This window comes from Mandrillus leucophaeus, unplaced genomic scaffold (assembly GCF_000951045.1).
Source record: "Mandrillus leucophaeus isolate KB7577 unplaced genomic scaffold, Mleu.le_1.0 Scaffold1080, whole genome shotgun sequence".
Taxonomy (NCBI): domain Eukaryota; kingdom Metazoa; phylum Chordata; class Mammalia; order Primates; family Cercopithecidae; genus Mandrillus; species Mandrillus leucophaeus.
The window spans coordinates 4,518-29,154 of NW_012098988.1; the positions used below are offsets into that span (position 1 = coordinate 4,518).

The 24,637-nt window shown below is 36.7% G+C and overlaps 1 protein-coding gene across 1 annotated transcript in view; it reads left to right on the forward strand.

Annotated features, from left to right (window-relative positions):
- Nucleotides 1–8,315: 8,315 nt before the first annotated feature.
- Nucleotides 8,316–24,637, forward strand: part of EPHA6 (EPH receptor A6) — a gene marked incomplete at its 5' end in the record, with an annotated part of 209,000 nt that continues 192,678 nt past the window's right edge. Inside the window, one exon of the mRNA XM_011987111.1 lies at nt 8,316–8,501. Coding sequence (XP_011842501.1) covers nt 8,316–8,501 — 186 coding nt within the window. The remainder of the gene's footprint in view (nt 8,502–24,637) is intronic.

Here is a 24,637-nt window from a genome sequence, read left to right on the forward strand (position 1 = left end):
ACTGTAGAATATAATCTCTTTACATTTAAAATTATTGTGGATAGATATGGGCTTACTATAGGCATTTTGTTAATTTTTTACTGTTTTATAGTTATTTTGTGTCTTTCTTCTGATCTTACAGTCTTTCTTTGTGATTTGTGTATTTTTGTAGTAATATGCTTTGATTCCTTTCTCTTCATATTTTGTGTATCTGCCAGAGGTTTTTCCTTATAGTTATCATGAGGCTTACATAAAACATCTTAAAGTATTCTAATTTAAGCTGAAAGTACTTTAACTACAATTGCATACAAAGACTCTATGCTTATATTTCTACTCCCTCACACATTTTATGCTATTGATGCAATACTTTATAACTTTATATCTATTTATATTGTGTACGCTAACCTGTCATTTATAGCTATAATTGTTTAAATACATTTGTCTTTTAACTATTATATTAATGAGTGATTTACATAACACCTTTACAGTTTTGGTATATTCTCAATTTGAGTATATATTTACCTTTACTAGTAAGCTATATACTTTCATATGTTTTTATATTTTACTTATTTTCCTTTTATTTCAACTCAAAGAATTCCCTTAAGCATTTCTTGTAAGGCCAGTCCCATGATGATGTATTTCCTCAGCTTTTGTTTGTCTTAGAATGTCTTGATCTCATTTTTCATTTCTGAAGGACTGTGTTGCTGGGTGTAGTATGTTTTGTTAACTTATTTTTTAGTGCTTTCAAAATGTCATGCCACTTCCTCCTGCTTGCAAGTTTTCTGTTGAGAAGTCATGTATAGTCCTATGGGAGATCCTTTTTATGTGATAAGTTTCTTCTCTTTTGCTGCCGTAAAGCTTCTTTGTTTTTGACTTTAATCATTTGGTTATAATGTTAAAGTCAGAAACAAAGAAGCTTTAAGGCAGCAAGAATATTGAGTTTATCTCTATTGAGTTTGTCTTTCTTGGGGTCCTTTGAGGTTCCTGAATCTGTATGTTCATATCCCTTCCAAGATTTGGGATTTTTTCAAACAGTATTTCTTTAAATAAGCTTTATATCTTTTTGTCTCTCTTCTCCTTTGGATAGTCTCATAAATTTTATATTTGTACGTTTGATGGTGTCTCATGTGTCCCTACACTTTATTCACTCATTTTTGATCTTTTTTTAATTCCTCTAATTAGCTAATTTCAACTAATCTTTCTTCAAATTCACAATTTCTGATTTTTTGCGTGATTGCATCAGCTATTCAAACTGTTGAGTTTTTCAGTTCTGCCATTGTATCCTTCAGCACTAGGATTTCTGTTTGGTTATTTTCTGCAGTTTCTATTTTTTATCAAACTTCTATTTCACTCATATATTGTTTTCCTTATTTCTTTTAGATGTCTGTCTGTATTTATTGAATTTCTTTGAGTTTCTTTAAGATGAGCATTTTGAATCCTTTTTCCAGTAATTTGTACATCTCTATTTTGATGGGGTTGGTTAGTAAAACCTTAGTTATTTTGATGGTGTCATGTTTGCTTCATTCTTTATTATTCATGTGGGTTTGCATTTCTGTCTGCATTTGAAGGCACTAACTCCTCTTTCACTCTTTATAGAACAGATTTGACAAATTAAAATTTTCTCCTAATAGGTCTGCAGGCTGATGAGATTACCTCTGGGCTCATGATTGAGTGGCATCGGATGCAGGTCTTGTGCCTGATATTGGGCCTACAGTGGAAACTGCAGTTGGCAGGGTTGTTACCAGAGTCTCTAGTTGGTGTGGGTCTCATCTGGTTTCTCGGCAGACTGGACTGTCTCCAGGATCTTGATCTTTGGGTCTGGCTCCCAGATGATGAAGGTCTGCTTCCAGATTCACAGATTGCAGGTCTTTTACCATGTGCAGTGATAGATATGGCTTCCACTGGGTCTCTGGGAGGACTCCTGTTGGATAACCTAAACTAGTACCTGACCTGGCCATACTGTACAAGTTGGCTGAGATGGGCTTAAGTTGAGACACAAGATTGTTTCAGGATATAAAACCAAAGCTGGCATCTTTAGCCCTATCTCTGGGGTCATGAACAGGTGTGTGTACAGTGGTTTCCTGGGTGAGCAAGCCTGCTTTCAGACTGCAGTTCAAAAAGGTGGGGGCCAATTTATAGGGCCATGTAAAGATCCACAATGGGATAGAGGTGAGGGATTCAGCCTGAATGGGCACTGTGGGACATGCCTTCTTGTGAGTGCCCAAGCAGGCCAAGCTTCTCTCAGTCTGAAGATAAAAGGGGTCTGGACCTAAATCCAGTGCCATTTGAGGATCCACTGTGGAACAGGGGTTGGCAAAGCCTGTCAGGCATGTCTCCTGGTGGGATTCCAGCTGGACAGAATTGCTTCAAGACCATAGCTGGGAGGGACTGAAACTAATCTTCAGGGCTATGTTTTAAATCTGCTATGGAACTGATGTTGGCAAGCCTGACCCAGTGGCAGTAGGGGGTGAGAACCCCAGCAGATTGCTGTGTGGTCAGGATTGCTCATAGACTGCATCTGAGAGGGGCTAGAGCTGAGATTCAGGGACCGATTCGGGTCCCCTATGGGATGAAGGCCAGTAAGCCTGTCCAAGAGCATCTCTAGCAGTTCCTTGAATGTTGGAATAACTTCACGGCTGTGACAGGTCTGGTGCCTAGTAAGGGTCCCTTCAGGATCTGTTATGGGATGGAGGTTGTCAAGACCATTAGCATTGATGGGCTAGTCACCCTGTGCCATTGAGATTGTTTCCAAACTGCAGTTAAGAGCGGCTAGAATCAAGATTCAGGACCCCTTCAGGACCTGCTGTGGGATGGAGGCTGACAATCTTTAGTGACACAGATGGATGAGTCTACTGGCAGTTCTTATTATGGATGGAATTACTCCCAGGCTATGGCAGAGAGGGGCGAGAGCTGAGATAGCGCCCCTTCATGATCTGCTGTGGGACAGAGGCTGCAAGCCTGTCCTGGTGGTATAGATGGGTGAGTCTCCCTCTAGGTCCCTGTGTGAGAAGCACTAGGCTAGAATTACAAGTAAAGGGGGCTGGAGCCAAGTTAGAGGATAGCTTTTGGGTTCACGGACAAAACTGATGGCAACAAGCAGATGGGTCTATCTGTGAAGCATTAATGAGCATGATTCCTCCTAGCCCTTTGGTGGATGCTTTTGGAAGCAGGCTCGAGGACAAACGGGGCTGTAACTAAGCCCTTTGGAAAATGGGGTTATTTATGGGTCTGAAGCTGGGTCTACCATTGTTGGGTCGGTCACCTAGGTGCAGTTCTGTACCCTGAAAACAACAATCCTAGATCTTGGACTCCGCTGGGGTTTCCCAACCTCATAAACCAATCCAAGGGCTCCCACAAAAAAATTTTTGGTCATGAATGGGTGCAGAATTATGTTTTTTGTGTGGGGTAATACAAGCGGGTGACCACCTATTCTGCCATCTTATCTCATCCCCTAGATATCTGTTTTAATCCTATTTACCCTGTTTGTGAGGGAAGGATTTCATACTTCAAGAGATACCTATGGAGACAGTCAAACACACAGACCCTACATTGGACATATGAGATTGATGCATATTTATTAATCATACACACTTACAGTCCAGAGGAGGGAGACACCACACACCATGCAGGACCACATAGGGGCTGCATTCGGGGAAAAAAGTGAACAACCATGGGTATGGGATGCAGGTTTGGTAATATCAAGAGGATAGAGTACTCGTTGGTACTCAGGAGGATGTGATTGGCTTGTTTGAATAACTCCACAGGCTGGCATGGAACTGAAACTTCTCAGTAGCAGGAAGAACTTGACCTGATCTATTTGATAAGGCAGGTTCTTTGGCTAGGAAACCTTATTTGCAGGAGCAGAGTAGGGAAGAATCTTTACTGTAGGGCTTTTTATACCCCTTTCAGATGCCCTCAGCTATGACAGAAGCCAATAATATTGGGCCTTAATCTTAGGACTTGCACCATAGGATATTAATGAATCTTAGCTATAGGAAGGGAAAGAAAGATATGAAAATAAAGCTATAATTGGTTTCTTAAAAGTTGCACTTATTTTCAACAAGAGACAGGATTTCTGGTATTTTTGCGTGGCACAATGACCTTGCCTTTGTCTGTACTTAGACGAAATTATTAAGTGGCCCTACTTTGTCTCATTTTATCATGGTCTCAAAGTAGCCTGAGGTTGGTATTATTTCCAGTAGGGGAATAAAATGGCATAGCTCTGAGAGCTGGGCCAACTTCCAAATCTCAGAGGCTGCTATATATTTTTTTCTTTTCTTTTCTTTTTACAGTTAAAAGGGCCTGCTGGTGCTGGGAGGCTAAATTAGATGGGTTGGTCAAGGAAAGTTTTCTAAAAGAGGGATATCAAAGCTCAGCCTTTACCACTAATAAGGAGTCATCCACACAGAGAAGAACTCAGGAGAGTAGAGACAGGAGAGGAAGGGAGACAACCTGTGGGAGATTCCTGTCTGAGGGAAACAGCAAGTATGAGCAAAGAAACATTTCATCACACCCAAGAGATGTGACAAAAACCATCGGGAGCATGGCTCTTTGCTTCAGTGCTCTCTAGGGGTTGGATATGGAGGAAGTATCAGAATCTCAGAGCATGGGAAGTAGACTTTTGGAAAGCCTCGAAGTGATCCTGATACAGTGGTCCTCCCAGACAGATTGTCCCTCACTGCCTGTACCCTTCCCTCACAGATTTAGTTCAATTATATAGACCTTCTATGAAAAACCCGATATTAATTGATACTTTAATATGACCCTGTTTAACATACAGCAAAATTGCTTGTCCAGGAATGTTTTACCAACATCCAGGGAGATAGATGGGATTGTTACCTAGTAAATATGCTTTCAGTGGCAGAAGATCAATTATCCTAGATATAATTTTGTTTTTTCTCTGGAAACTAGACTGTAGTGATTTTTCTAGACCATCTAAAATATATTTGAGCAGAGTCTGCATTTCCATTTAATAATGAAGCATTCCTAGGATATGATTTTTATCATTCCAACCATCTGTTCATATCCAGTTCATGCATTTGAACACTATTACAATAGTTGAGTTGAAGACACCATTGCTACCAATTGGGAATTTAACATACTAACACAGGAAAATATTGACGATGATAAACAGCTCAGTCATCAGAGAATAATGGTTACAAGCATGGACTCTGAAGCCAGACAGCCTAGGTTCAAATGACAACACTATCACTTTCTAGTTTTATCCCTGTTGGGTACGTTACTTAGCTTACGTGCCTCAATTTTCTCACCAACAAATTAGGATAATACTAGTACCTACCTCAAAGGTTTATTGGGAAGAATAAAATATGTAGTAATTTCTTAGACCTGGCACAGGATAACACTATGTAGGACCTAGCTTTGTAATGATGATTACAACTGTGTATTGGAAAAGACCAAAAAAAAAAGGTAATTAATACCATATTTCGATAGTTGATGAGTTAATTATGTACTAACCAGTATATGTAAATGTTCACAGATCTTATTGAGGGATAATTTCTATCACTTATGGTTCTACACAGGGCCTCTCCTCTTGTTCAATGTCAATCACATAATAAATCAGTTTTTAGCAAAATCTGAAACTACGCATTTAATTTAAAATATTTTTGCCTGTCTGCCTGATATGTCTGATTCATTCAAGCCTACTGTAGATAACAGTTTTAACACATCCTGTTACTGAGCTTTTTGGACTTTGCCTAAAGAATACACTAAGAGTCTCAGATCTTTAATTGAGGCAACCGTATTTAGTACCACTGAAATAAGTGTGATAACAGCTTGATCACACAAAGCTTGACATGAAGAAAACACCTGCCTGGTGTTAATAAGATACATGAATTTCAGACAACAGAAAACCAAAGAAAATTACCACTTTGTCTGTCTTGATAAAATACCAACAGAGTTCTCATTCCTTTCATGATATTCAGAAGTTTATTTGAATTTCTATGAAATGTGAACAGAAAAATAACATGGATTATGGGCTCATGGCGGGTGAGGGGTTTTAAAATATTGCTGAATTTTTATACATACTATCAGATTTACTAAGACAAAATAAAAGAAAAAATAAGGAAAAAATAAATGTTGGTTTTGTTCTGGATATTCATTAGAACAAACCAGAGTGATCTGAGGATGAATTTCAAGTATCTGAATAGGCCTGGATATATTGGACATTAGTGTAAACACACATACCCACTTCTTATCTTAAGGTTCAGGGTCTCAATAGAAATACGTTGACTGTTCCTATCAATTGGCACTTTTATGCATAAGAGAAAATCTTTTACTTTCACAAACCTACTTTAGTTGTTTAAGAAAAGGAAAAATCTTAATAATAATAATACAACAGTCATTAAAGGAATAACTTAGTGCAGATACCATCTTCTGATAATCACCCCTCAGAGTCTTGATTCTAGGCTGTGACATTATCAGAGTTTGCACTGGTCACCAAACAGCTTTGACATGGTATTACCTAAATCATTGCATTATTACAAGCAGAACTGAAAAACTACAACTTCTTTTTTTCGGTGAAGTAAGGAAATTCATCCTCCAACAAGTTGAGAGCATCATTAAGAAAAAAAAAATGATTATTCGTGTGTTTGTTGCCAAATGTATACAAGATTTATAAAACCCCAATATCGTATGCACTGAATTGTCAGTAGTTTTTGTTTGTTTGCTTCTTTGGTTGTTTGTTTAGCATACACAGAATAAATTATCTTGTTAGACTGCTTTCTATTTCTAATGAACATGTGTACATATAATTTTTGGGAAGCAAAGTTAATGCCTTTTTTCCCTCCTAGTTATTTATGTTACCTAAAAAATTTTAGTACCTATACCAAAAGGTAGTTAATATTCATGCATAGTCAGCATTTAGTTGACTGTGATAAATTGTCAAAAGAAAGAATAATTGAAATCTATTATACTGCAAAATCTAATTCAATACACTATGCTTAAACTTATATTGTGTCTTAAAGTTGGCCATAACTGCTAATAGACCAACTGAAGATATTTTCATTTTAATTTATTTCATCCTTCCAAAGATTTTGATAACTTTAAACACTGTGTGAATAGTACTTTACAGTTTGTAAGCACTTTGACATAAATTGTCACTTTTGATCTTCCCACTATCCTTATGGGAATGAGAGATTATAGAATTATGAAAGATTTTATTATTCTCACTTTATATATTAATTAATTGGAAATCAATCATGTTTTTAAGGAAATGCAGGTAATCAGCTTTAGAAAAATTAAAAGTCTAGAATTTCAAAGTTTGTGGAATGTATTACATTGCACTGAGAAAACCATTACCTTTTGTCCACAATAACCCATCCTGTCTCCTTGCTGCCCTGTGTCCATGTCATTCTCTCTGCTGTTTCTGGAACTCTGAATGTTTTTCTTCACTTCTCTTCCCTGCTTTACATACCCTGTCTTAAAATGTCCCTGCTTCTCTCAAATATCTAAATCCTGCTCATCTCTCAAGGTCTAGCATAAGTTCCATCCCCTCCAGGAAGTCTTCCAGTCCCCACTGTTCTTACTTAACAATTATAGCATTTACAGGAATTTATTAAGTTCTTAAGTGTTTCATATATGTTCATCTAAATTCTCCTACCAGATTATAAGCACCTGAGAGCAGAGACCAAGTCTTATACTTCTTTGAAACTCACAACATTCTAGCACTGCATATAGATATAATAAATGCTTGCTAAATATTTAGTTATTGTTTAATTACCCAATGGAGACAATGCTGAAACACATCTCATCTTCTTTATCTGCATTTCCATCCCTGTGGCTTGTAATTTAGCCTGTATAATCACTTACTATGGTAGAGTTCAGTGTGGGTTTTTTCAATATGTTCATACATCGATTGACCCTAACATTAATTTCTAACTGTCAATGACGTCCAGTCATATGACCTAGGGGATCAAATTAACTATACATGCCTGATGGATTCTCTGAATAGAGTAAACATTTGGGTCATATATCAGCATTGAGAACAGGAACAGGAGACATTATGCTGTGATTGCGTTTCTATAGAATTGTATTAGCATTACCCATTCTGCTAGTCATAATTTCTCAGCAGATCAGGGATATCTATCAATAGTATTTCCTGTGATATAGCATATGAAAATGCATTCCATTATTCACTGGAAGTGTTGCTGATCAAGCATATTATCCTTATAAACTTACTTTTTAAGAAAGAAATGTTTATGTGAAAATAACATACTTGAGTCATTATGTGAAAAAAGGATGTCATTCTATGACAGTTCGACTCTCTGAAATGTAAGTGTTTGGTTTAATCAAATAACTGCTTTTGTTCATATTTTAAGGTGAATTTGGAGAAGTCTGTAGTGGGCGTTTGAAGACACCAGGGAAAAGAGAGATCCCAGTTGCCATTAAAACTTTGAAAGGTGGCCACATGGATCGGCAAAGAAGAGATTTTCTAAGAGAAGCTAGTATCATGGGCCAGTTTGACCATCCAAATATCATTCGTTTAGAAGGCGTTGTCACAAAAAGTAAGTTACTGAGTTTCTTCATTACTTCTTTCACACACCTATCTCGGTTTTTTTAAGAAAAGGAAAAATCTTAATAATAATAATACCACAGTCATTAAAGAAATAACTTAAGTTCAGATATCATCACCGCCTCAGAGTGTTGATCCTAGGTTGTGACATTATCAGAGTTTGCATTGGTCACCAAATAGCTTTGACATGGTATTACCTGAAAATCATTGCTAACATAACTTGAAGTAATGAATCAAGAGTAAAGGGTTATTATTATTTTTTTTTATTAACAGAACAAACACTTTCAGTGTTTTGGGTCATTAAGGTAAAATATTCCTGTTTAGAAATAAATGTCATATGCAGATATAAAATGCTTTACCTGGAGTAAAACTTATAAACAAAAATTCTGCAATTCTGCATGGAACCTATATAAATGGCATTAGAAGTAAATTATTATAATTTATATAAAATGAATAAATTTTACAATTCCTCAAGTAAAAATTCTTCTTTCACAGAAATAACGGAACAAAGTTTATTCCTTTGAAAGGAAATGTTTTTAAAAATCCAAAATTAGCAATATACTCTAAGAAATAGATTGCTACATATTCACTTTCATTTGCATAATGATAGGGCATAAAATAAGACAATATTTCTCATTACTTTATTCACTAAGCATTATAACATATAAAATCCAATACAGATTTGGCCTTTTAGAAATAACTCCAATCCTTGAGAGAGGCATTTTTCTTTCATAAAACTAACATTTACTTTAAAATCATTTAAATAAAATTGAGACTTTATGTCATATTTGGAAGCAGAAACGTATAAAAGCTTACAAAAGAGATGTAATTGACTTTGTGTCTGAAACTCCTAAGTCCTTCTCACAAGGCGTTGTCCAACATGCTACCCAAAATGAATACATTACGGACAGCTACAAAAGTTTAGAAGACAGAAAAGAATGCTTCTGATGACAGCTGTTGCAGCGGACTATGACTTTAGTGGCCTTCATGGGGCCTTTCAGTGTTCATGTCGTTGTGTAGTTTTTTCCCACATTGATTCTGGGCTTTTCTATGTAACAAACCTTGGCCAATGCGACATTAGCAAGTATGATGAAAGTGAAGACATCTTATATGTTTGTACGTTGGAGCTTGTCCTCTTGCAACACTCTTTTCTGGAACCCAGTCTCTATGCCTACTGAAGGCAATCCATAAGATGAGGCCACATGCAGTACTGCAAAGAAGAGAACTGAGGTGATCCAGCCGATATCCACATCTGAACTCCAAGCAGAATGTCAGCACTGAATGCAGCCTTGTGAGTGAACCATCTCAGGTGTCACACCTCCACCACCACTACTATTAGATAGCTGTAGCTGTGGTCAACATCTTGTGCAGGAAAGGAATCATGCACCTCCGTCCCAGCAACCCATAAATCATAAAAGATGATTAAATGGTTGTTGTTTTAAACCACTGAGTTTCCGATGGCTTGTTGCACAGCAATAGATAACCAAACAGATGGACTTCAGTTAGAATTCTGCTCCTGCCACCTAAGAATTATGCAGCTATGGGTAAATTATTTAACATCTCTATCCTTTACTTCCATATCTGTAAAATGGGATAGGAATGCTGTAAGAATTAAATTTGTCAATGTGTAATACATTTAGCACCCTTTGTGCGTCATTGTAAACCACATTAAATGACATTCTTTATTGGGACTATATGTGCTAGCACTTTATACCTATATGTTACCATTTCATTCTCACAGCAACCCTGATATCATTATCTACATTTTAGGGATGAGAAGCGAAGCCCCAGGCAGGTTAACTAACCCACATAAGGACCTTTAACCTACAATATGTGGCATGACTGGTGTTCAAAATGAAGTCTGTCTCACTTTAAAACCCACCTTTTTTTTTTTTGTTTTTTTTTTTTTTTTGCTTTTGCTATATCCCTTTGAATGGGTTTTATACTTTAATTATCTTATTTGAATTGAACAACATTAAATAAATAACAATTCGAATTAAATAACATAATTCTGCCTTTCAAAATAGGAAAAAACTATTGGGGTAGAGTGATGTTAATTGCCCCTAAAATATAAAATTTGGAAAGAGCCAGCTATGCCATAATACCTGGTAAAGATTATGAACTAAAAGACAGAAACAGAGAGACAGAGAGAAGAAATAGATGTTAATTATTTCTTTCGTATTTTCGGACTTCCTTGTTATTAATTTAACATGAACATTTCAAGTTATTCCTTCTGTATTATATATCTCTGGCAGGCAAAAGATAATTTTAAAGTTGGGTTATGAACCCTTGCAGAGCATTTTAAATCACAATTTAAGCATGATGTTGAAGTCCTCTGATGTGTGTTTATGCATGAAACATCTGGAAATGTGTGTCCAACAATAAATTAAAAGGTTTTAAAAGTGTCATATCTTTATTTTCTTACTTTAATAAATCAAACTATGCCTTTTTCCTGTATTCCTATGTGCTTTATTCACATATTCTTATATGTGAATTACACATCTATCCTTTCTCAATCACACATGCACACACACACACACACACACACATGAAAAGCATAAAAAGATGTATATCCATGTGAAATAGTGGGAATCGTTTATCCTACATCAACTAAATATGTTTGATAAGATATTCTGTGGTACTTGCCTGCCAGTTTGAAATAGTTTATTTCACATAAGTATCCAACTAACAAAAGATTTCTTTACAACTCTAAGAATCTCATCTAGAAATGAGACCAGCGACCTCCACTTAACCACATTCGTATGATCTACAAGTCAAGGTTTTTGTTCCATTTCTTAAAAAAAATAAAATAAAAATCTCATCTCTATTATATGAAAACTGATTGAGAAAGGATAGATTCAGTATACTGTTGAGTGGCAATCACCATTATAGCATTAACTTGTTAGAGTGAGCCCCATATAGGGTGGTGTGGAGCTACCAAGGTGGGTGGTAGAGATGGAGAAAGGAATAATCCTCATAAAGATAAATGGGCAGGTTAATATTGTTATCATCTGGACTCAAGTGCTATGGGACTGTTAGAAGAAAGCCAATAAATAAATGAGTGCCTCATTCCCATAAATTCATGGTAATTGTTCCAAGATTACCCTTAAGTAGCTAAGAGATAGCTAGCAATTAATGCTCCCAAAGGGACTACCCATTGCATAAAAGATAATACTGATGAAGATAAAGATGCAGTATAGGCTTATAAGGGCATATTTGTAGAGTATCCTGGGATTCTGAGAAATAAATTCATAGACTCTCAGTTGAAAGTAACTCAAAATCTAGATCAAAATCTTCATCAGATTCTTTTATAAATTCTTTATATGCATATTTTTTATCTCATATAGGATTTATCTCTGAGAGATAAGTGTTACAAAGTTCTTGGGAAAACTTTGGCTGTCTTTCATATTTGAGCGTGATTTTAAACTTGAAAATTAAATTATTAAAAGCTGTATTATACAAAAAGTGTGTCTGATAAGAGTTGAACCTATTTATTTGATATGCATCACAATTTCATTAACCTGTTAAGATACAAGTGATATAAAAAGAGATTAATTGACGTATAACCGTATGCTTAGTACATACTTTTTCTCCAAGAAGCAAATAGAAGCCATAAGTTAGAGAACAGACTTGTAGCCATTAGTAGCACAGATAATAGCAATTTGTAACAGATAACATATACATCAGTGTCATTAACTATATAACCAAGAGAGAAAGAGCTATGGTTCTAAAAAAAAGACAAGAATTGTGGTTTGATGATGAAGAAATACTGTGCAGTAACCACACGTCAGAATACTGGGCCCTGCAGTTTGAATTTATGATGATGGAAGAACCAAAAAAAGAAGAAATGAAGTGCCTACCTCCCAGATTAGAGAGCAACAACTAAATTTAGATATGCCGACTGTATCTAAAATAAACTCTAAATCCAGTAAAGAGCAATAGAAACCAATCAGGGTAGCAAACAAATTCCCAAACATAATTTCATTTCATAAAAGTATTCCCTAAATATTCCATGAGACAGTATTGAAGTTCTAACAGAAAGTGCTGCCCTTGCTCAAAACCCCCTTTAAATACTCGAGAATACTGTGGGTTCCTTCTGGAGAGGCATAGTGGGTCAACATGGGATCTGGGTAAGAGAGCAGATTCAAGCCAGCCAAATACATTTTAGTACTTGCACAAAAACTGCTTCTCTGGTTCCAGAATTTTGTTCTGCTTGTTAAGTAATAGACATTCCCCAAAATTTCTACTACTGTATTACTGTATTGGCTATGATATCTGCTGTTCTAGCTGCTTATATTTGGGCCAGTCACATAACCACTTTGGGCCTTAATTTTCATCACCACACACACAAAAAATTGAAAAGTGCAAATTAGGCTAGAAGACAATAAAGGTCACATCTACCTTTAATATTTTGTTATTCCATTTTTTTGTTTGTTTGTTTGTTTAAGTTTGTTTTGTTTTGAGACGGAGTCTCGCGCTGTCGCCCAGGCTGGAGTGAATGGCGCGATCTCAGCTCACTGCAAGCTCCGCCTCCCGGGTTCCCACCATTCTCCTGCCTCAGCCTCCCAAGTAGCTGGGACTACAGGCGCCGCCAACCACGCCCGGCTAGTTTTTTGCATTTTTAGTAGAGACGGCGTTTCACCATGTTAGCCAGGATGATCTCGATCTCCTGACTTCGTGATCTGCCTGCCTCAGCCTCCCAAAGTGCTGGAAATACAGGCGTGAGCCACCGCGCCCGGCTCCATTTTGTTTTCAAAAGAAGAGTTATGAGATGTTGGTGAGGAAAATTTGTGCCAGTGATAACTTATCACTCCACCTCCAACTTTATTATAACTTCAGGTGCATATTGATGATCCAATAAGGAAATAGAAAAGTTCAGGAAGCAACAAGCGAAGAAAAAAAGTGTCTTCAATAAAGTTTTCAACTTATAATTTGTAAAGTAGAAAAGTTATAGGTAAAATTTTTCTGTAAGTAAAATCAAGGTGGGGACATGTGTAATATACATTGTATGGGGTAAAATATTCTGTATGTCTGATTTTACTAATACACATTAGGTTTTTTACTTCTGAGGTTCAGCTCCTCTGCTAATTAAGGTGGGTTAAGAGTTTATTGGTTTTTGTTCTTACCCTCAAACCCAGGAATCATTTACTGAGTGTGACCAGGTATTAGGCCCTATTGCTGATTAAAACCTAGTGATAGAGGAAAGAAGGCTCAGTGCTCTTGAGAAGCTCATTTGTTGGTGCCAGTCCACTGGGAGCAACAAATAAGTATGTCATTATTCCCCAATATGGTGTGGCATGTGCTGTTTTGGCTATAATTATTCAATAATTTTTAATTTATTCATTCAGCAAATATTAATTTGTGTCCATTTTTCTAGTCATCTTTTTTTCTTTTTTCTTTTTCTTTTTTTTTTTTTTTTTTTGAGGCAGAGTTTCACTCTGTCACCCAGGTTGGAGTGCAGTGGCATGATCTTGACTCACTGCAACCTCCACCTCCCAGGTTCAAGTGATTATCCTGCCTCAACCTCCCAAGTAGCTGGGATCACAGGTGCATGCCACCAAGTCCAGCTAATTTTTGTATTTTTAGTAGAAACGGAGTTTCACCACGTTGGCCAGGCTGATCTCGAACTCCTCACCTCAAGTGATCTGCCCACCTCGGCTTCCCAAAGTGCTAGGATTACAGATGTGAGACACAGCGCCTGGCCTCTAGTCACTGTTAATACAGTAATGAAAAAAGAGCTATCTGCTACAGGAGACAAAAAGAAATCTAAATATTTAAATATAACTTTAGGTAAATAGCAAAAACCTGAAAGCAAGGAGGAAGCAAACCATGCCTAGGTGTGATAGAAGAGTATTTTAGAGAGAGGAAACTGCTAGTTCTATACTTTTATTTTAAGAAGAATTTGGCATGTTAGAGGAGCCCAGAAAAAGAGTGGAGCAAAGTAATAATACTGTGGATTACAGAGTGAAAAGAGAAACTAGAGGCAGACAAAACATAAGGAGGCTAGTGTAGTAATCCAAGTAGAAAATAAGGAGAAAATAGAGTAAAGAAATCAAGAGAAAAAGGGATAGCTTCTAGACCTATTTCTTAGGTTAAATTAAGACACTTCAGTGACTGCTTGATTGTATAAGGGGAATGAGGACGATGAGACCATTTCAGATGACTTCCAAGTGAATGGTTTCCATAAGTAAAAAGATGGAGAGGGAATTCTGGAGAAATAACAGATCCAGAGGGAAAATAATGAATTCTTATTTGGACATGCTAAGTTTTAGGTGTCTGGGACATTTAGTTAAAGACTTCCAGAATGTCCCTGGAGCTTGAGTGGGCTGCAGGTTCAAAATAAAGAGAACTCAGTAGATGGGTGATGGTTGGTAGTTGAAGTCATAGGGAGGATGAGATTACCCAGAAGGTTAAGGAGAACTAGCATTAAGAGGCAGACTGGAGAAGAGAAGTATATGAAAAAGACAGAGGAGCAACCTGAAAAGCAAAGGACAGGTTTCTAAGAGTAAGAGAGGTCAATAGAATAAAATGAGCTGAGAAACCAACTTAGATAAGGATTGAGAAGCATCCATTACATAGGGCAATCAGAGGGCACAGCTCATAAAGCATATCATGGGAGTGGAGGCCAGATGGCAATGGATATAGAGTGAGATATGTGCACACTACATCCAGATTCAAAGTTGTTAAAATGCAAATTAAATTGTGTTGATTCCTTAAATTCCAAATGTTTAGCATTTGTCAGTTAATCATTCATCTAAGTAATATTTATGAACTGCCTAGCTACTACATACTGGGCACTTTCTTCTTCTTCTTTTTTTTTTTTTTTTTTTTTTTTTTTTTTTTTTTTTTTTTTTTGAGACAGTGCCTCCCTCTGTTGCCCAGACTGGAGTAGATCTGGGCTCACTTAAACCTCTGCCTCCCAGGTTCAAGCGATTCTCCTGCTGCAGCCTCCTGAGCAGCTGGAACTACAGGCACATACCACCATGCCTGGCTAATTATTGTATTGTTAGTAGAGATGGGGTTTTGCCGTACTGGCCAGACTGGTCTCAAACTCCTGACCTCAAGTGATCCACCTGTCTTGGCCACCTGAGGTGCTGGGATTACAGCCACCAAACCTGCTGTTCTGGGCACTTTTCTAAGCATTAGGTGCCCAGTAGTGAATAAGAAAGCCAAAGTGACTGTCCTTCTGGGTCAGGTCCCTGAGTCTACCTCCTCTGGTTTCGTTGCTCACCATTCTTCTTGAATTCTAGATTGCATTCGTGATGAATGACAATGGTGTCTCCAAACTTACTCCTCATTTCTCCCAGGTTTCTCTTCTTTTTATAAATCTCCAAGGAGCTGGAAGACAATGTCCCAAGCTGATCCTAAGTGGGTACAAAAGTAAATAATATGAAAAAGATGTAGTATCTATAACACTCAGCTTCCTTACAAGACTGGAGTTAGCAGTCTTCCTTTATTTCAATGATGGGAGAAGCAAGCTCATTTGCTGAGGTGGACAGCAGTCCTGAGAACTGAGATGTTTGTGAATGTTTGAAGTGGTTCCCAAGAAGAATGTGAAAGAAAGCTGACCAGGAAATATTAGAAAAATCGAGGACATCACTGAGGATTTAGGAACCTGGAGATCATGACAGAAACTGCTGCCCCAAAAAGCACTGTTATTAATTAGGGAAAGAGTTATAGGATGAAGATGAGAAGAGATTAAATCCAAGGAAAAAGGGAAAACTTGGAGGCAGTAGAAAGAGAAGAAATGGTGATTTTCTGTACTTTCTCTCTTCTTCTACCAACCTTAGTACTTTTTGCTGTTGTTCAAAAAATAAATGGTGATTTACTGTACTTCCTCTCTTCTACTAACCTTAATACTTTTTGCTGTTGTTCAAGAAAATAAATTATTCTTGTGCAATTTCTAGAGTCTTGATGGATTCTGAGGACATTTACTGCGAACTATTTGCCATTTGGAATTATAATGTATACATAATGATAAAGAAATGAGCTAAGTGTGACTATAACAGTAACAAGATGACATAGCCTGGTGGCCCTGTGTATCACACTCTGATCAAGCAGGACTAGGGATAATTGGAATCCACCGGCTTATTTTCTCTCTTCCAGAGCACACTTCCCTTGTCATAAGAAAAAAATAAACTCCTTCTGTATGCAAGAATAATTTATTGATTGTCCTTCCAGTATTTAAATATCTGAATTTTCTCAAGGTCATTCATTCTAATCATGTCCCTAGAATTACCTCTAACCTATTACCTACTTCTGTGGTTTTCTTCTGCCCATAACCTATCCTGCTAATTGTTGGGTACACTGCGATGTGTAGTAACAGCTGTAAAAAAATCTAATAACAAGTTTCTCAGTGTGAAGGTATCATTGTAAACTGTAAGAGCCAAAAAGAAAAGAGAGTATAAATGCACTTTTATGCATACATAATGTTTCCTGTTAATACTGCTAAATAAAATTGAATAAAGCCATCTAGAGGATGAAATCTTATTGACTTTCAAAAAATAAAAAATTTCTCCCAAATCATTCATGATATGATTTGTTCTAGATAAAGAGTGTGACAAATCCAAATTGGGAAGGGCTGTAGATAAACCCATATTACAGGCATGAATTTGCATCCTGGAATTCAGGAGAATAAGAACCAACCTGCCAGGCTTCAGGATAAGGCAATCAATCATTACTGAGAAATCTTCACCAAGTTTCTAATGGTCTTATGTAAGGCTGGATAAAAACCAGTAAAAATCTTCATCACTGAAAATTTAAAAGGGGCCCCCTTTTAATGAAATTTCTAGTAAAAAAAAAAAAAATCCGTGAAATTAACAAATGGAAATCTGGTAAGATCCTCATTTAATCCAATGATGAAAGTTTAATGCTAGTTTTGTTGTGATTGCTGCTGCTGTTGTCAGAATGTGTTACCATGCCATTCTTCAAATTTTCATTTTGGTGTAATTTCAGTCTTACAGAAAAAGTTGTAAAAATGTTATAGTTCCCATATAACCTTCACTAAGTTTCTCCCATAATTTTAGTATTTTGCTTAACCATAAGACTATTTTCAAAATCAATAAATAAATATTAGTACAGTAGTATTTATTAGGCTGGTGCAAAAGTCATCACGGCTTTGCCATTAAAACTGCAATGACTTTTGCATCCACCTAATACTAAACTACAGACTTTCATTCAGGTTTTGTCAGGTGTTTCAGTAATGTCCTTTCTTCTGCTCCAGGATCCAGTCCAGGATCCCACACTGCATTTTGTTATCACGTCTCATTGGTGTTTTCAAATCTGTGCCAATTCTTTGATCTTTCCTTGTCTTTCATGACCTCGAAACCTTTCACGTGTACTAATCAGTTATTTTGTAGAGGGTCCCTCAGTTTGGGTGTGCCTTGTTTTCTCGGGATTAGATTATGGTTAGACATTTTTGGCAGGAACATCACAGAAATTATACACCGTTCTCAGTGCATTGTATCAGGGGGTACACAATGCCCACATGCGTTATTCGTGGGGATGTTAGCATGGAGCACTTGGTTAAGGGAGTATCTTCTAGATTACTACACTATAACGTTATTTTTCCCTTTTTGTAAAAAATACATATTTTGGGACGGGATAATTTAGGCTTCGCAAATATCCTATTTCTCTTCAAACTTTTGTGTACTAATTTTATCATCCATCCATAATTTTCTTTTGTATTCTAAAGTTGATTTTCTTATTTCTCTCTTGACCTCTGTATTTGTCAATTAGAATTCTTCTCTACAGAAGAGTTGTACTTCTGATTGTTCTATAAATGGAATTATGCAACATGTAGCCCTTGGATTTGGCTTCATTCTCTTAGCAGAATGCACGTGAGATTCATCCACATTTTTTGTTGTTGCGTAACATTCCTTTGTATGCAAGCACCCTAGTTGGTTTTTGTATGCAGTGGTTGAAGGGCACCTGGGATGTTTCCAGTTTGGGTGATTATTGGTAAAACTGGTATAAACAATCACGTACAGGCTTTTATGTAAACATACACAATCGTGCGCCACATAATTATTTTATATCAATGGCAGATTGAATATACAATGGTGAAGCCATTGGATTATAATGGAGCTGGAAAACTCCTATCACCCAGTGACATCCTAACCATCCTAATATAGTGCAAAGCATTACTCACTTGTTGGAGATGATGCTGGCGTAAACAAACATACTGCACTGCTAGTTATGTAAAAGTCGAACACATTTAATTATACACTGTACATAACACTTGATAATAAATGACTATGTTACTGATTTATGTATTTACTAAGTATACATTTTATCATTAATTTCAGAGTGCACTCCTTCTATGTATTAAAAAATGTTTACTATAAAACAGTACGTGGTTTTACGCCAGCAGTGTCCTCAGGCATCATGTGTTTACTGCCTCTTGTTTGCATCATATTCTCTTGTTTTATTTAATCTTGTGTGGTTTAGTTCATCATGGCCCCTAAATGTGCAAAATCCACTGCCAGTGTTGCCTAGAAGAAGCCACGTTAAGTGATTGACCTGGAAACAACACTACAGGTCATTAAAAACAAGAAAATTGGAAAATCATTGATAATTGTTGTTCACCAGTCAGGCATGTCCCATTCCACCATAGCTATGATCTTGAAGAATAAGAACATGTCAGAATCTGTTAAAGGATCTGCTTCACTGAAGGCAGCAAGACTAACAAAACTTAAAGAAGGGCCTATATCAGATGTGAAGAAACTTCTAATGATTCTGGATTGAAGACCAGACACAGAAGTGTAGCCCTCTCGACACCCTGGTGATCTTGGCCAAAGCAAAAAGTTTGTTTATGATGTTGAAATAAAAGGCTGGTGGGCATGGTGGTACACACCTGTAGTCCCAGCTACTCAGGAAGCTGAGGCAGGAGAATCGCTCCAACTCAGGAGGCAGAGGTTGCAGTGAGCCGAGATCATGCCACTGCATTCCAGCCTGGGCAACAGAGCAAGACTCCGTCTCAAAAAAAAAAAAAAAAAGTGCTGGACCCATCTATGTTGAATTTCCTGCTTGCTCTGGGGACTTAAAAATTCAAGAATCATTATTTATTACATATGTAAAAGTGAGCATGAATGGTGAGTCTGTGAGTGTTCATGTAAAAGCAGCTGAAGAATTTTTGAAAACTCTAGATAAGCTGATTGTGGAGGAAAATTATTTGCCAAAGCAAATCTCCAGTATGGATGAAACCTCCCTATTCTGGAAACAGATACCAGAAAGGACGTTCAGCCATAGGAGGCCAAGTCAATTCCAGGTTTCAAGATTTTTAAGGACAGGATAACAGTCTTGCTTGAGGGAAATGTTGCAGGCTAAAAATCGAAACCCTTTATGATCTGTCACAGTGAGAACCCCAAAGCCTTCAAGCATATCAGTAAGCACAGACATGCAGTTTACTACAGGGGCAATAAGAATATGTGGATGACCCAGTTCCTCTTTCAAGATGCCCTCCTGATTTGCTATGCCAGCAAAATGGAGAAATACTGTGTGGAAATAACATACCTTTCAAGATTTTGCTTATTGTCGATAATGCTCCCGCATATCCTCTTTTTAAATGTGTGATGTTCATCCCCATATTAAAGTGGTGTCTCTTCCTCCAAACACCAAATCTTTAACCCAACTAATGAATCAAGGAGTTAACAGCTTTTAAGGTCTACGACCTGAGAAGGATCTTTGTTCAGGCTATTGCAGCAACCAAGGAAAACACTGGGAAGACACTGATGCAATTCTGGAAGAATTAAAACATCTCTGACTGCATCGAGAGCCTTAATTGGGCTTGAGATGATGTCACCAAGCAGTAAATGAATGGTGTCAGGAAGAAGACACTCCATAATAGAGGGGGAAATCCTGTGTGATATTAAGATGGGGGTATAATAAGATGGTGAGACCATGATCTGTTGAGGACATAATGTATTTTATTTATTTTGGTGCCTACCATATTGCTAAACAGACATTAAGCAATAAGTACATATAGATGAAGGAAAATTTCAATAAAAGACAGAAAGGAAGGAAAGGAGAGAGAAAGAAAAGAAAGAAATAAGGAAGGAAAGGAAAGAAAGAATCTAATTTTTCAAGGACTTCAAGCCCAATTCTAAATTTTAACACTTTCTAATGTCAGTCACATTTATATAAAATTAGAAGCTCTTCTCATTGTATAGAGATGCTTTTGCAATTTCTCCTACCTCCGTGCAGCAATCATATTTTAGGTGTGTTTCTCCTCTGAACTTTTAACTATCTATATTGTAATTATTTAGGCACCTACGTTTCTATATAGACCAGAATCAGCTTGAAAGTAAGACCACAGCTAATTCATCTTTATATTCCCCCACATTATCTAGTCTGTATCTTATATTTCATAGCATTCAATCCTAGTTATGAAACGAATACAGAAATATAGCACAGTATTCTGTTTTCTGGGCCTGAGAAGTAAAAGTAGGCACACCTTAGTCCACTTGTGATTGAGATAAAGCAACAGAATGATATAAATTCATTGACATTTTCATTAGGTTATATCAATCACTGTTGGTATGTTTATTCATTTTTCACTCATCACAAATGTCAAACAAAGACATCAGTGATTTTTTTTCTCCTTTCATTTACATGCAATTGCTGTTTCGGGATTCTTAGCCCTGAAAGTAATGTATTGACCTTTCCCCTACACATTAACGAGCATGATGCGTTTGAAATAGGTTCAGTTTTTATTCTAGCATAGCCATATATTATATATAACATGCTATTGTATTTAGTATGGCTCTCCATAAATACAATGAGCTTATAGCACCTCTGCGACTTTGTCACTATTTTATATACCTAATGGCTGAACTATTCCATTACACTGAAATGATAGTACACAAAAATGCCTTCCATTAGCTACAGTTTCTGTGATTTAATGATTTATTTAATACAGACTATATCTCATGGCAAGAAATTTCAGGACATTCCCTGGGGAATACCAGTCTGGAAAGGAAACACAAGGCTACTGGAGGGACCTGAGCAAAGAAAAAGGCCGCTTAAAGAGAAGAAGAATCGAGAGAGAGTATACCGAGATTTCTTAGTTTATTCCAAAAATTGAGAAACTAGTTATTTCCCTAAAAAAGGATATATAATTAATATAATTACTACTTATATGTTAGCTAAATAAAGTTGCTAAAACAAAAACAAAAGCTTCCCTCATGTGAACTGTAATGTTCCAAATTATTCCTTTTAAATGAAACAATGTTCCTAGGTCATAGAGTTGATTGCTAAAAGACTCAGAAAATATTTCACACAAGCTACCTCCACATAGAAAATGTGGAAGACTGTGTTTATCAAACGAGGAAAAGTTTTAATTATATAACATGTAAATTTACTATTTTTACAAGATGAAACAAAATAATGCTACTGGTTCTTTGGTATAGTCTCCATATCTTTGCTACAGAAAAACTCTTAATTGCTAAGGAGGTCCAGCCTTCAGTCTAATTACAGGCATCCACTTATTTTCCTAATTAAGAAATTGAGAACTAGCCAAGAAAGCAGAAAGGAAACACAGGTTGGCAGGGAAGTTGGCCTGAAGAGAGCAAACCTCTTGCTAAATCAAATTTGAGTCTCATCAATGACTTCTAAAGAATCTAGTTCCAAATGTAATGGAATGAGGAGTGTATTTTGTATGTGTTAAAGACACCTCTCTTAAAATAGGCAACATCTCTCTTTAAAAAAGGACATATTATTCAGGGACATTGTGAGAAAAGCCATGCTGCAGTTTAGAAACTTGATAAGCCAATCACGGAAAGACAAAACAAACCTACTTCAAATGGTAACCTCAGTGGGTAACATTAAAGAAAGGAATTGCAGTAAATACTAATTTTGTAATTTCCAAATTTTGTCCATAAATCACCTCTTCACTGATGCAGAAATAATAAAATACAAATATCTAATTTTAAATTGTGTATACTCTGATTTTGTAAAGTGATAACTTGTTAGTTTTTGAAAATGTTTCATAACAATATTTTTCTTCTTGGAATTTAGCCTTGTCTTACAAAACATTGCTCACACTAGTCAGATTAGATACAATTACATGAACTGATTAGAGAACATATTAATGTCTACTTTGTGATTCACTAGTAGTGATTCACTTGGATTAAAGAAATATTTCCTAGACTAATGCAACTGCTTTGTAATTGCTCATCCTGCCTTCAGTCTTGCCCCTACTACAACCCATTCTTCACTTTTGTAGCCAGATTAATCTTTATACAAAATGTTTTGCAAACTTCTTAGGAAAAACGACAACAAAAATCCAGTCTTCACTTTGGCGTATGAGATGATCTGTATCCTGCTTACCTTTCAGATGTGATCTCCCCTTCACCTCTGCTAATCCACAATGCCCCAGACCAGCTTTGTGCCTTGTACAAGCCAATCTCTCTGTTGCTTTGAGGCTTTCCTGTGTTCTTGTTGATTGCCCTGACCTTCCCTCATGTCCTCACAAGGCTGTCTTTTGAGAAACCTACCTAAATCTAAAATAGCCCTCCTCCCCAACCCCAGATACTACTTATTTTATATGTTTTGGGTAATTCATAAAGAAAAGAGATTGAATTGACTCACAGTTCTGCATCACTGGGGAGGCCTCAGGAAACTTACAAACATGGCAGAAAGCTAAGAGTAAGCAAGGCACGTCTTACATGGCTGCAGGAGAGAGAGAGACAGTGAGGAAGTGCCACACTTTAAAACCATCAGGTCTAGTGAGAACTCATTCACTATCAAGAAAACAGCCTGGGGGAAATAGCCCCCATGATCCAATCACCTCCCATCAGGCTCCTCCCTCAACAGGTGGGGATCACAATTTAAGATGAGATTAATCTTAAGATTAAGGTGGGTGGGGACACAGAGCCAAACCATATCACATTGTATCCTGAAGGATGGGATGCTCTGGTCAGGCTGTCACATTGCTTTCCGTAAGGAAGGAGAGACTGACAAGACTAGCTTGGAATCATCATGTGGCATTTCCCAAAAGGAAAGTAATGGATGTCTACTGTATGGCTTTCATAAAAATCTCTAGAAAAATAATTTGTTTGGTTTTGATAGTTATAACTCTTTCTGTGTTTGTATGCATAATCTATATTGTATGCATAATCTATATATAACAATAATATATACTATCAGCCTTGTTTATGGTTCATGAAATAACTAAGAGAATGGGAAAAAAGTCAAATACTTTAGGAAAGAAAATACATTATTAACAGCAACAACTTAGTGTAACCATGGTTGGGTTGTTCATTAGCTACAATTTAGTTCTTTTTCAATAGTTGCTTATAAATGGGGCTATGAAAATGAATGGATTTTTTTTCTTTTTCTTAACTTGTATTTGAACGAAACAAAAAGTATAAGAAGTGAAAGTAAATTATAAACCTGCTGCTAAAAATTATTATTAAAGGTAAAATCTGATTATCCTTCTGCCGTCCAGTTCTATCCCCTAGAGCTAACCCTTGTTAATAATTCAGAGATGGACTTCCTAAGTTTTCTATAAAGGTATGTAGACACATCTATATCTACACTTTGTTATATATTGTTTTATGAACAAAAATGGAATCATGCTATGCAAGTTAGTTGCATTTTTTAAAATTTAACAACTATTTCATTTAGGTTTGACTATGAGTAACTGAACAACTAGAATCCTGGCTTAAAATAAGAAAGAAACTTGTTTCTTGCTCTCATAAAAGTCTAAATGGCAATACAAAGCTTTTTGGTGGGTCCATAATCAGGAGGTGGCCAGGTTCCTTCTATGTCATTTTTCCTCTCTTTTCAACGTAGAACTTCAAACTCATAGTCCAAGATGTTGCCATAGTTCTATCTATCCTGTTCGCCCACCTTCCAGCCTAAGGAGGTAGAACACTGTTTGCAGTGTTCAGTTAAGAACAGTTCCTGAAAACTGTGCTTGAGAACAGGTACAAGGGAGGCTGGGAAATGTAGTCTGTATCATGGTGGTAATGTTTTCTGTTTCTTGCTTTTTGTATGTTCTGATTTTTTGTTTGTTTGTTTGTTTTATTATTATTATACTTTAAGTTCTAGGGTACATGTGCATAACGTGCAGGTTTGTTACATATGTATACTTGTGACATGTTGCTGTGCTGCACCCATCAACTC